This window comes from Phalacrocorax carbo, unplaced genomic scaffold, assembly GCF_963921805.1.
Source record: "Phalacrocorax carbo unplaced genomic scaffold, bPhaCar2.1 SCAFFOLD_36, whole genome shotgun sequence".
Classification (NCBI taxonomy): domain Eukaryota; kingdom Metazoa; phylum Chordata; class Aves; order Suliformes; family Phalacrocoracidae; genus Phalacrocorax; species Phalacrocorax carbo.
Window position 1 is genome coordinate 1,338,796 of NW_026990495.1, and position 12,349 is coordinate 1,351,144.

The window sequence follows — 12,349 nt, forward strand, 5'->3', positions numbered from 1 at the left end:
TTCTTTGGCGGAACCTTCCATAAATGCAACGAGATACACTCAAACCGCTGCCTCTCCCCCAGGCTGTCTTGCCCTGTCTCTCTGCCGACAGGAGGGAGCAGTGGGTGGTGTCAGCCTGGGGGGGTGGCAGGAGGGAGAGCGGGCGGTGAGAGGCGTGGGGGTGAGAGGACATGGGGCGGTGATGGGCCCAGGGCTGTTGGGAGAGCCAGCGCGGGCCCCGGGGCTGATGGGAGGTGACGCTGGGTGGCGAAGGCCCAGGGGGTGGCGGGAGGGACAGCGCAGACCTCGGGGTGTGACAGGACACCGGGCAGCGACAGACCTGGGGGGTGACAGGACAGCAGGCTGCTGGAACCCCCTCCCCTAAGGGCCACTCGGCATTAGGGCAACGAGGGCGGGGCTGCCACACCCACATGATGCAGGTCTTTCTTCATAATGTGCTGAGCATATAAGAGGACCATGACACCGCGTGCTGCAGTAGGCGCCATCCCAGAGCAGGCACCGCCTGGCCCCGACCATGTCCTGTGTCCACTACAAGTTCTTCTCCAGGCTGAACTATGATACGGTCACCTTCAGCGGCCTCCACATCACCCTGCGCGACCTCAAGCGCCAGATCATGGGCCGCGAGAAGCTGAAGGCGACCAGGAGCGACCTGCAGATCTCCAACACCCAGACCAAAGAAGGTGCGTGGGGGCGGCGGGCGCGGGGCCTCGGGGACCAGTGCGGAGCTGCACCCCGGCGGGGAGCTGCATTGCAGGGGGGAGCAGCACCCCAGTAGGGAGTTGCACCCCAGCGGGGACCTGCACCACTGTGGAAAGCGACAACCCGCAGGGGCCCTGCACCACCTGCCCCGGCGCCCCCAGGGGCCCTGGCACCACCTGCCAGACGGTGGGCTGGCCCCGCTGGTAGGTGACGGTGTGGAGCCGGGCAGGCTCACCGGACACCGGCAGCCCTGGGGCAGAGGGCAGCACACAGGCACTGACCAGTGGCGGCATGGCCGTGGTGGTGAAGCGCATGTCGGACACCTCCGATGCCGTCGGCAGCTGCAGAGGGAACCTCTCTGTTGGGGGAAGCAAAGAGGGGTGGTGGGGTGAGCTACTGGTGGGCAGAGCCCCTTGGGGGGTTACCCGGAGGGCAGGAGCACCACCAGGAGCAGGAGCTGCTGCTGTACCTGCCATGGCAGCGGGTCAGTGTGGGGTTTGTCTGGGGCAAAGAGTGTTCTGGGGTTCTGTCCCCATGGCGATCATTCCACCAGCACCTGCCTCAGCCAGCCCTGCCAGGGTTTCATTTCTCATGCCACAGCAACTGCCCATCTCAATGACGTCCCATCCTGCTGATGGTTTCCTGTCCGCAATGCTCATTTCTCATCCCGGTGAGGGTTTCCCATCCCCACGATGGATTCCCATCCCCACGGTGATTTCTCAGACCCGTGATGGTTTCCTATCCCAACGGTTTCCCATGCCCACATTTCCCTTCCCAAGCATTGTTTTTGCAGGGAGCTGAATTTCCTGCCCAAGGGGAAGGGATGCAGCCAGTACGGGTGGCCCTGCGATGCCAGTGTGTGAGCTGCCCCATCCTGCCCCAGTGGGGGGGGATGGGGCACTTTTGGGGGGTGTTTTTATGCTTCCCGTCTCTGGAATCCTTACATGTGCACACAGAGTACTGTTCTTTTATAACCTTGCCCGTGCAGGAGTCCTGACTAAATGTTGACCTGATCTTGGAAAGAACAAAGTGGAGCTTGGGTGAAGATGGCCGACTTGCTCAGATTTTTCTGAGCACTCCAACCTTTTACAGTTCCGGGACTGTAACTTTCCATAATGGAGATCTAGTAACAGAAGCAATGCTAACCTAAGCGAAAAGAAAACAGGATTTTAAATATCAGTGGAATATCTGCCCATGGAGTCATGTTCTGCAAAGGCAGAAGTCCCTTCAAAAAGCCTGTGCCTCCTTTTAATTTGATCTGCATTTGTTGAGTGTGTTGAGACGATAAAAGTCGGTGTTACCTATAAAAGGTTGCTTTTCTCTCTGTAAAGGGATTCTCTGAAGTGCTGTGTAATGACATACTGATATACGTTCTTACAAACTGACTACTGCTTTTTTCTGTACTGATGTTGTTTTCAGAATACACAGATGATGACGCCCTGATTCCGAGGAACTCCTCGGTAATTGTCAGAAGGATCCCTGCTGGAGGAGTTAAAGCTACCAGCAGAACCTCTGTTACGTGAGTATCCGTAAAGCGGTGTAGTCTTTGCTAGGGGGTTCAGTGAGGTCACTGGTTTAATGGATATTAGTTTACCAGTGGCGTTCCAACTGCATCTCCCTTGTTAAAGCGGCTGTTAGTTTTTGTTGTCCTGGGGTAGGTTTCAATGGACCTGTCCCAAAGCAGACTGACCTTTTTAGGCCTGCTGGGACATGGGCTTCAGGCTCCAACAACGGTAACTTCTAAGATGATTCTGTTGGGTTTGTTCTTGGGCTTGATTGTTCTGAGACCCGAGCTGTAGATGCTGTTTCCTCCAGGTGGAGAGATGCCTTATGCTATGGGCTTGCTTGTATTGCTTTCAGAGTAAAGACAGATACGCACCGTAGTGTACGCTTAGAATTTGTTCCCATCCCAGAGGAGCCCGATTGTCAGTGTTTGGCTATTTCCTGCATTTGCGGGAGGAGGCAGGATATGGCAGGTACTCTGAGGCCCCAGATCTGGGGTGTATTGGTTGAGATTACAGCTACTCAAACGTGATCCTGCCTACAGGATTGTTGTGGTCATTTTGGGATTTGGGTTTTTTTTTAGTTGCACTGAATGTGAGAATTTGAGAATGAGAACAGTTTATGTGTATGAATAGATGGCCACATTCACTAGATTATCCGAACAATGTCCTGATGGGCAGGTTTTATAACCTGTTTCACTGCTTGATGTGGGGCACAAGTGCTCTATTTTAAGCTCTGATCACCTTCCTTTCTTTCTCCTTCCAGAAGTCGAACAGAGCCAGTGAGCGGAACACCAAAAGCAGTATGTAAAAGCACAGGGTCACACCTTTTTCTGCACACTGCACTGAATTCTGAACAACGTAGCCTTGTATGAAATTTTCCAAACACTAGCTTCATATAATTTCTTCCAGTAAAACATAGCCTATGCTGCAAAGACAATGGATTTGATTCAGCATAGTAAGAACTGCGTAATGCCATCATTTGCACAGTTCTCATGGGACTATTGGTATTTGTGCCCAGTCACGCATTGTATTTCATCCTGAATATGCGAGGCTATTTCCTGAATGGCTTTGTGTTGTACAGATAAGGTACGATTGGTTATAGGCGATGTAGGTTCCAGGTTTGCACAACTGGACGTGGTGCCGTGCTCTCCATCTGTCTGTCTACAGCTAGTAACGTGTCTGTTGGCGTAGCTGCTTGTGCGCTTTGTGTTTCTTGCAGTAAAAAGGCTCCGGAGTGTATTTTTGCCATTTTCACCTTGTATCACTTAGCTTCTGTTTTTTACTTGCTTTGCCCAACGGTTTTTGAAAACGTTCATAAAAAACACCGAGAAACCATTGTTGTTAAACTTGGTACTGTTTCTGGCTTTGACGTGGGGGTTCAAACAAAAACTAAAACTGACATACGCCCTACGTTCTGAGGACAGTTCTGGGCAGCTAAACGAGTCCTTTCCGTGCCTTTGAATACCTGGGTATTTGTTCCTGGAACTGTTTAATTGCAGTGATATTGTTTGGGCTCCTCCAAGTACATGAATGTCTTTAACAGATTGCCCTGAATGTAAATATCGTTGCTACACAAAGTGGTATTCTAAAGTTCTGCATTTGCTCTTCCCGCTTTCTCTGATGCAGCAGCTTCATCTAATAGCTTGTCTGCAAATGAAAATACCTGAAACCCAGTGTACAAATTTTGGCGCAAGGTTAGAGCCTGGGGCCTTTGTGGGGCATTTTTCATCAGGTTGGAAAACACTGTCCTTCTGCTGCTGAAATATAAATAAGTAACAGAAGGAAATGCTTGACTGGTAATAGTCTGGATTTTGATTTAGTCTTCTGTTCAGTTTCTTTAGTTCTCTTTAGTTTCTGATTAGTCTTCCGTTTGAAATGGCAGTTCATACATTGACTGTCGATTCTGGATTTTGGATTATTTGGGGGTTGTTGGTTGTCGAGTCGTGTCCCCGCCCCTCCCCAGTTCTTCTGCAGTATTGCCTTAGGGTGGCAAACAAGTTTCATGGAGATGTTGGTTCTAACTGACTGGTTGGAGGGACTGGCAGGAAATACTTCAGTAGAAATATAAAGGAAACAAAAAAAGACCCAGGGCTGGAGGGCCGTGGAAGGTGGCCGTTGGGCAAACGTGCTGAACAGTACATCAGTTACCCTTCCCGACCCATTTGACAAGGTTCCCTCTCTGAGATACTCTGGAGCAACAAGCTGATCTCAAGCGGGTCTGGTTAGTCTAGTTTCTTCTCATTAACCGCACGGGCACTCTTAAGCTGGCGTAGCTTTGGACTTTGCCTTGAGCAAATGCAAATGACACGAGGTCGGAAATGCCTCTTGCAGTCACACTCGGAGCGCATCGTGCAGACTTTCAGACTACGGTAGAGGTTAACTATTGCTATGTTTGGACTGTACAACTTGAATATGTGTTTAATTTTTTGTGAACAGATGGATGACTCCTCTGCATCTGCTTCTCTGTCCCAGCTTATTCAGGTATATCTATATTCTTACCAAATACTTCAAAAAAAAAAGAAAAAAAAGTGTTTGCTTCATATTTTTAAATCTTGCACTGTGATCCAGAGCTGTATAACTGTTGTAATGCGAACAATGCTTTACTTTAATTCTTAATAATGTCAAGTATTTATGTTAACTTTAAAATGTGTGTATGCTTTGATCCTCTCCTGTAAAGAGCAGTTGCCACTTTGGGGAGATAGAAGGGGAGAACCTTACCAGCACCAACGTCACGTTGCACTAGTGCTCATCTTCAAGACACAAAGGAGAAGCACTTCAGAGGCTGTTTGCCCTTTTTCATACATTCCGTTAGTTCTGCTTTGGGGAGGAGCGCTATTTTTACAGAAGCATGTCACTGGCTGTAAGGGACGGACATTCCAGGGGGTGTGGAGCAGCCAAATTAGAGGCGTGCCTGGAACACGGACAATTGCAGGGCTATTTCTGAATTTCTAGTCCTCAGAGCTGCAGATCCATTCTTTGACCGCTGCACAATTTCATCAGCTGTCGTATAGATACAGTGGGCAACACAATCTGATTTCCTTGAACGCAGACTGCGTACGCTGTGATTATGTCCCTAACCGTGTCTAGGAACACACCCATGCCTGTGTGTGGCATGCTGGTGGAGGTGACCTTCTGGAACTCCTGCCACGCCGCGTTTTGCTGTGGAGCTGCTGGCGGTTTTTGCCCGGGAATGTGTAACTTTGGCTGGGAAAGCACTAGTCATTGCGCCTTGTGAGAAGGCGTAGTGCTAGCCAATTCAGTGCCTGGGCTTTAAAGTTACAAAGCTCAGAGAAGGCAGGGCCTAAGGCAAAGGAGCTCGTTCTTTCTTCTGAAAAGAAAGGCTGGAGTTCATTCCCAAGACAGAGAAAGCTCTCCCCACTAGCCACTTCTTCCCTCTCTCACCACAGACATGAAATTGTGGACACGTGGCAAAAATATTGGAAAAAATAATTCATTTGGAAGGTAGCCACCAGAAGAAACTGGTCTGCATTAGTGCTGTCCCTAAACGTGTCCTTGGTTCTGTAAACTTAGGTGAAGTTTTACTCTAAAATGTGAGAAGCCGTCCAAGAGGTGCACACATTGAAGCTTTTGAGAACATTGAAGTATTTCAGAACAATACAGGAACAACACCTCAGAGCAGCTCAAAACTGTGACTTACTCTACCCTCTTTAGCGCAGACTGGCTCAGCATGGAGTCAATGTGTTGTAAAAAGTCCTCTGGTTTATTACTGCTATGTACGAAATGCCATATTTGAACTTTCGCCTATCCCTAGAAATGTTTTGTGGGTTTTGGACGTGTCTTGTACATCTCTTGGGTTCAAGCAAATCAGTCAAGTGTCTGTGAAGTTTTCTGTCACGGTTAATGGAAATGATTTCATAGGTGTCGATCTGCATTATGTTACAGTTGAGGAAAAACTGTGTATAGGAAACAACCATTTAATAAAATGCTGAAAGTAGTTGGTTGCTCTTGCGAAGGAATGCACCTAAAAGCAAAGACACGAGTGGCTGATGAAGGCTTGGTGCTGGACGGTCCAAAGAATGTACAGTCCCTCCCTTAGACCCTGCTGGTATCTGCACTAGTGTGTAATTAAAACGTTTGAACAAATAGTACTTCAAAAACCAAGAAATCAGCTGGTTTCCTTCATATGAAGATCTAGTTCTGCGTAAGGCTTGTATTACAATTTGCATGGTAAAAGGACACGGCCAGCTGGAGAAACCTGCAGGTTTTGCTTACCGTAGTTAGCTCACTTAACACGAAGAAGTTAGCAGGGGCTCTAAAGTGTTTCTAACGTGTGTGTCGACTAACGGCCTGTTACACAGACTGCCAGTCTGGCTGAAGCCAGCGCTTCCGAAGAAGACAAAATAAAAGCGATGATGATACAGTCTTGCCGTGCATATGATCCAATCAAGTAAGTGTTGATAACGCCAGATCTGTTCCCCAACGATTACGGAGGAATGCTAGAGATGGTTGCTTTAACAAGAGAGACACATGCACCCCTTTTTCTTTTTCTCCCAAAAACCTTCTAGTTACATGAAGAACAGCCTGGGTCTACCTCCGCCATCATATACTTGCTTTCGTTGTGGAAAACCTGGCCACTATATAAAGAACTGCCCAACAAACGGGGTAAGGTTGGGGGGGGACTTCTGGTGTTACTTCGTTTTTGTTTTTTACCTTGGCAGTGAGGTAACAGATACATGAACACGCATATTAAGACGTGTTTCTCTTGGGGTGAAATAGAGAGGTTACATGGCAAAGTTGCAAAGCCCTTCAAAATTCAAGGGACACCTGCAATTATCAAGGCAAAATTTTCTATTTTCCAGGCCATCACAACAAACATAGCCAGAGATCTTTCTCTGTCAACTTTCATGCATATTTTTCTGTATTTCAATATGACTGGAAATTTATTTTGGGTTTGAACCCTTTCTAAAGACACTTCACAGTTTTTAGTATTTCGTACAAAACCAGGATGTTTCTGCTGGCCCCATCTATTGGATATCTGCCTGGTGTAATGACACAAGCCTCTGGCTGAGCGTCCCTGCCATTTAACAACAGTCACGGAGATGTCGTTTTAAGTGTGGGTCTTGAGATACGCCTGCATTTCTTTTCCTGCCAGGACAAGACTTTTGAGCCTGTTCCCAGAATTAGGAGGAGCACGGGCATTCCAAGGAGTTTCATGGTGGAGGTGAAAGATCCCAACACAAAGGGTGCTATGCTGACCAGCACGGGAAAATATGCCATACCAATTATTAATGCGTAAGTATGGGACTAACGGGACTGACCCAGGAGCGAAGGAGAGGAACCGTGCGTCAATGCCTGGGCGGCAATGCAGCCGAGTGGGCCAGCACCTCTAGTTACGGGGGAGGAAGCACTGGCATTGCATCTTAACCTTAACACCCGTGATACTTTCTAATCCCAAGGCCCTAAAATAGGACGCTCCTCCTGTTCATGCCCCTGGAAGCTGCTTAAACTTGTGGCGTGCTAAGAATCAGTATTTCTGCAAAAGGTTTCCGAGGTGTTTGCAGTGGAGTCGTTCTCTTTGAAAGCGCATTTTGCTTCTGTCCGATGCTGCAAAGGCTCCTTGCAAAAGTTAACAAGTTGCTGTGGGAGTGAGGTTTCCTCCCCCTCTGACTTTTATCACCTCCCCTGTGTGAAAGAGGCTGCAGTTTTCCTGTTGCTGCAAACTAAGAAAATACTACTGTGTGCTGACAAGAGCGGCTGCTCTAAAATGCACTCGGTGGCACTTCTGGTGTTCTGCCATGGACCTCCTTTTGTAGAAGCTCTAACATAGACTTCTTCCATTTCCAAAACTTCATTACTCGGAGACTGACTTGATCCTCAGCCTGCCATTTACTTTTACCCTCTGGCAACAGAGGAGAGGTGGGATTCATTTCACACGATTTCTAGCTGTCAAAAAATTATTTGCCTAGTCTGAGCTGATTTCTCCATTGACCCAATGAATGGGAGAGGTCTGCAGCAGGAAAATTGTTCCCCCTCCCTCTTCTCATCCTGTGGCTGTAGAAAAGGACTTTCAACTAGCGGCCTACGTTTTAGAAGGCTAATGTGGAGTGAGAAGAATTCCACCTGTTCTCTTCCCCTGAGAAAAGCCAAAGCTTGGAAAAGTTCTCCTTGACCCACCTTTAACTTTTTGCTCTCTCCTTCCCCACCCCGCTCCAGGGAAGCTTATGCCAGAGGAAAGAAGGAAAAGCCTCCCTTTCTACCGGAAGAGCCGGCCTCCTCCTCCCCCTCCGATGAGCCTATTCCAGATGAGCTCCTGTGTCCCCTTTGTAAAGATATAATGACCGACGCAGCTGTTATTCCCTGCTGTGGAAACAGTTATTGTGACGAATGTAAGTGTGACCCCATGGCTGTTAATTCAAAACATCACCTCTGATCCTCTGAAAGCAGAAACAGGAGATCAGGAAATTACTGTGTCACCGGTTCTATGTAGTACTTAAGCCCAGCCTGAATAGGAAAGGACTCTTCTCCTATAAAGGGCAAAAGAAAGGCCGAAAGCTTTTTCCTCCTTTTTATGTATCTCATTAAATCCCCTTCGCACGTGGAAGGACGAGTATGAGAAGAGGGCGTAACTGCGCAGGCGATGACACTATTAGATAGCGAATGCATTTCGTTTGTCCACAGCCCTTTCCCTCCTACAAAATTACAGAGCCAATGCTGGTGACTTCCTGTGGTCTGCAGCAATCGGGTACTTGGGCATTTAATGCACATTCTCCTCCACGGGAGAGTTGGCTGAAACCTTCAGAACTCACACCTGCTAACGGGTTTTTGAGGTCTCTTTTGTTCACTAGCCCTGAGGTTGGTGACTTCTCACTGTACTAGAGAGTGGAAAAAAGGTGAGTCAAGACATCAAGACACCGCCTACTCCACACCTCCAGATGTTACAGGAGTGAAACATCAGGGCTGTACCGTTATTGGCTGCATACTAGAAAATTATTAGGCTACTGAACTTGAGCTTCATGTTCCCAATTCAAGATCATCTTCACCCATTAATCATATACATGGTTTTCTAACTGATGAGAACCCCAAAAATGTCCTTAGTTTGGCTAAAATCTATTTTGACGACTCTAATTGCACACAGGTATTAGAACAGCGTTACTGGATTCTGAGGATCATACCTGCCCAACGTGTCATCAGAGCGATGTTTCTCCTGATGCTTTAGCTGCCAACAAGATCCTACGCCAGGTAACGTGATGGCTTTTCCGTGAACTGCTTGTAAGAGAAGTCTATTCCCGAAAAGCTGAAAGGGAAGAAAACATGAATCGGCAGCTCCTGAAGCAGGGCTAAATTGGACAAGGCTACAGTTATTTACTCCTCCAGTGCATGATCCCTTGTTACAGAAGCTTACAACTCCTTAGAGACAGTCTGGCAAATTCAGGTCACAGTTTTAACATGATTGCCTCCCTTTCAAATTCGGTGTTGACACTGAAGTGCTTTAAATACAGACACCCTGAGTTACCAGTCATTAATGCCGGCGCTTAATGCGATGTGTTCCTACCCCTGCCTGCTGATTTATTTTAGGATTGATAGCATTTACAGGAACAGGCGAGTGATGTTCCTCTGTGGAGCCTTTTGTTTGTGTGCCTCCTGAAGTTTCCTATCCCCTTTTTGTCCGTGTTTTTCTGCCTCTAGGCTGTGAACAACTTCGAAAATGGAACTGGCTACCCTCGGCAGCAGCAGCCGCAGCAGCCGCCACCGCCACCACCTCCACCACCACTCCTGACTGTCGGGCCTCCCGCCGCGCTGGTGACGGCCGCTAACCTTTCTAAACCTTCCTCTCAGCCAATCGGCGGGTTGTTGGAGGAGAAGGTTAGTTTGATTTCAGCATAGGCACTGATCCTTGTCTTTTAGCAGAGCTTCGTTTCCAACTCTTTCCAACCGTTTTTTGCCAAGGGCCGTCAGGTTCCGCTACTAAGACAAGCAGCACTGCCGAGTCGTCTGGGCCCCCAAGGACAATCAATACCCACAACGGGTAAGTAACGCTAACTTTAGAATTCCTTTAAAAGTCTTATCTTCAGATAAACTGAATGGGATTTTTTTCTTTTTCCCTCCCCACTGCAACAGGTCATCCAGTGAGAGCCACTACAATTCGCTCAGCAGGTGGCGGATCAGGCTGCGAACTGTAAGTGTCCCACAGAAATTCAATGCATTACTACCGGTAACTGTACTACTACTCCTGGTTAAAGGAGGCCGTAACACATAACTCCTGCAACAGCTGATTTGCAATGAATAAGTACGCACAGGTAGTTGTGGGGAACACTAGCGGTAATTAATTTTGAAATGGCTTACTTTGAATTGCCTTTAACAAAGGGATCTGTGCTTGCACTAAGATTATTTAAAATAAAACATCAGCACAGGACTGACAAGGGGACTGCCAAAAACCAACACTTTCTGGGGAAACCGTAATCACATACGAAAATTAAATATAATTATAGGATCAAGTGGAAAGCCAGGCTAGAAGCTTGGAAGCAGAAACTTTACATGCTAACAAGTTCTTCAATTTGCAGTAGCATCATTACATAAACACACGGAGAGAGGATAAAAAAAAACCAAACCAAACCAAACAAAGCAAACCAAATTTGAGAGGAAAAAAGTTGGGGAGTGTGACCCGTTTTTCTTTCTTTTTCTGTGTGTTTTTTTTCAGGTCCAAGTCTCCCTGCAGTGCTTCATCTTACTGTAGAAGTTCGTATACCTACACCAAGTCAAGATCCAGTTCTTCCCCCACTCACTCCTACTCTCGATCATTCAATCGTTCCCAGTCTCGTTCCTCCCCGCGATCGCCGCCGTATCCAAGAAGAGGCAAAGGGAAGAGTCGTAACTATCGCTCCAGGTCAAGGTCACGTGGCTCTCACCATTCAAGGCTAAGGTCACCCCCGCACAGAAGATACCATTCGCGGTCAAGGTCTCCGGTGTTTAGGGGCCAGTCTCCAACTAAACGGACTCTACCTCAAGGGGAAGGAGAAAGGGAGTGTTTTAACAGGTCCAGAGAGGTTCCACCATATGATAGGAAAGCTTACGAGGGCAGATCCCGTGACTGGAGGGATCCATTTGAAAAGGAAAGATACAGAGAACGGCGAGGGAACTCTAGGCACCGGAGTGAGAAGTTTTACAAGGGCTATGCTGTTGGCTGTCAACCTCCACCTCCACAAAACAGAGAGGACTTTTCTCCAGGTAGGTTCGGTCCACCTGGCACCAGACGAGAGAATTTGCCATGTGCTCAGGGACGTAGGCAGGATTATCCTGCTGGGCAGAGGCACAGAAACCATCATACAGCTGGAAATTACCCTGAAAAACCATGTGGAAGGGAGAGCCGTGGCATCAAAGATCCTGAAACATCAAAAAAGAAAGAGGTGGAAAAACCACTGGGAGACAAGAAAGGCAATAAAGATAAAAAGCACCGGAATGAAGGATTTCCAAATGCTGAGTTGTTGGAAGGTGCGAGAAAACCAAGAGAGGCAGCTGCAGCAGAAGGTGTTACAGCGGAGTCTGTCTTCAGGCTCCCAAGCAGAGACGATGCCACCCCTGTGAGAAATGAGCCAATGGAAACAGAGTCTAGTGCTTTCAGACTGGGGTCTGAAAAGGAGGAAGAAGAGAAGGATAAGCCAAAAGCAAAGACTGACAAGGCCAAGCGGAAAGTAGAAGTGGCTCTTCCTCCTAAGACGGACAATACAGTAAAACCAGCTGAAGGTTCCAACGAGAAGGTGGACACGGGTCGTGACAAATCTCCTCGACTGGAACCTCCTGCGAAAAAGGCAAAGGAGGACTAGCCAAAGTCAGGCAGTGTTAAAACACCTTCCTCTTGAAAGGATGAGGGTGTTTTGATGCTGTCCTGCAGCGAGTAGTTGCTAGTTGGGAGGATAGAAGGGGAGTGCCTTATCAGCCAAGTTAGAGCCATTTCTGGAATACGGGCAATTGCATGGCTATTGTTCTCTTTGTTTACTCGCACCTGTATAAACACAAATCGCATGTTCATCAATAAAGTTAACACTCTTTTAGCCTCGCGTGTTCCCTGGCATGTCTGTGTTACATTTCTAACTAGCGTCTCACCATGAGCTAACAGAGATGTCTCAAAAATGATTAGGAAAAATGTGGGGATTGATAAGTCAGATTTCATTTAAAAGGCAAGCCTA

General features: G+C 47.7%; 1 protein-coding gene across 1 annotated transcript; it reads left to right on the forward strand.

The window, feature by feature from the left end:
* Positions 1–514: 514 nt before the first annotated feature.
* Positions 515–11,986, forward strand: LOC135311315 (E3 ubiquitin-protein ligase RBBP6-like). Its single transcript, XM_064440438.1, has 12 exons — positions 515–680; positions 2,119–2,218; positions 2,968–3,004; positions 4,641–4,685; positions 6,524–6,612; positions 6,731–6,827; positions 7,318–7,457; positions 8,379–8,551; positions 9,301–9,404; positions 9,852–10,028; positions 10,284–10,291; positions 10,864–11,986. Exons 1-12 carry the CDS (start codon positions 515–517, stop codon positions 11,984–11,986), a joined length of 2,259 nt encoding a protein of 752 aa, XP_064296508.1.
* The last annotated feature ends 363 nt before the right edge of the window (positions 11,987–12,349 follow it).

Bases quoted from the DNA above. Each gene is read 5' to 3' on its own strand.
- LOC135311315 (XM_064440438.1), top strand. From the start codon at position 515: ATGTCCTGTGTCCACTACAAGTTCTTCTCCAGGCTGAACTATGATACG. The intron at 681-2,118 runs GTGCGTGGGGGC...TGTTGTTTTCAG, and splicing joins CAACACCCAGACCAAAGAAG to AATACACAGATGATGACGCC. The intron at 2,219-2,967 runs GTGAGTATCCGT...TTCTCCTTCCAG, and splicing joins ACCAGCAGAACCTCTGTTAC to AAGTCGAACAGAGCCAGTGA.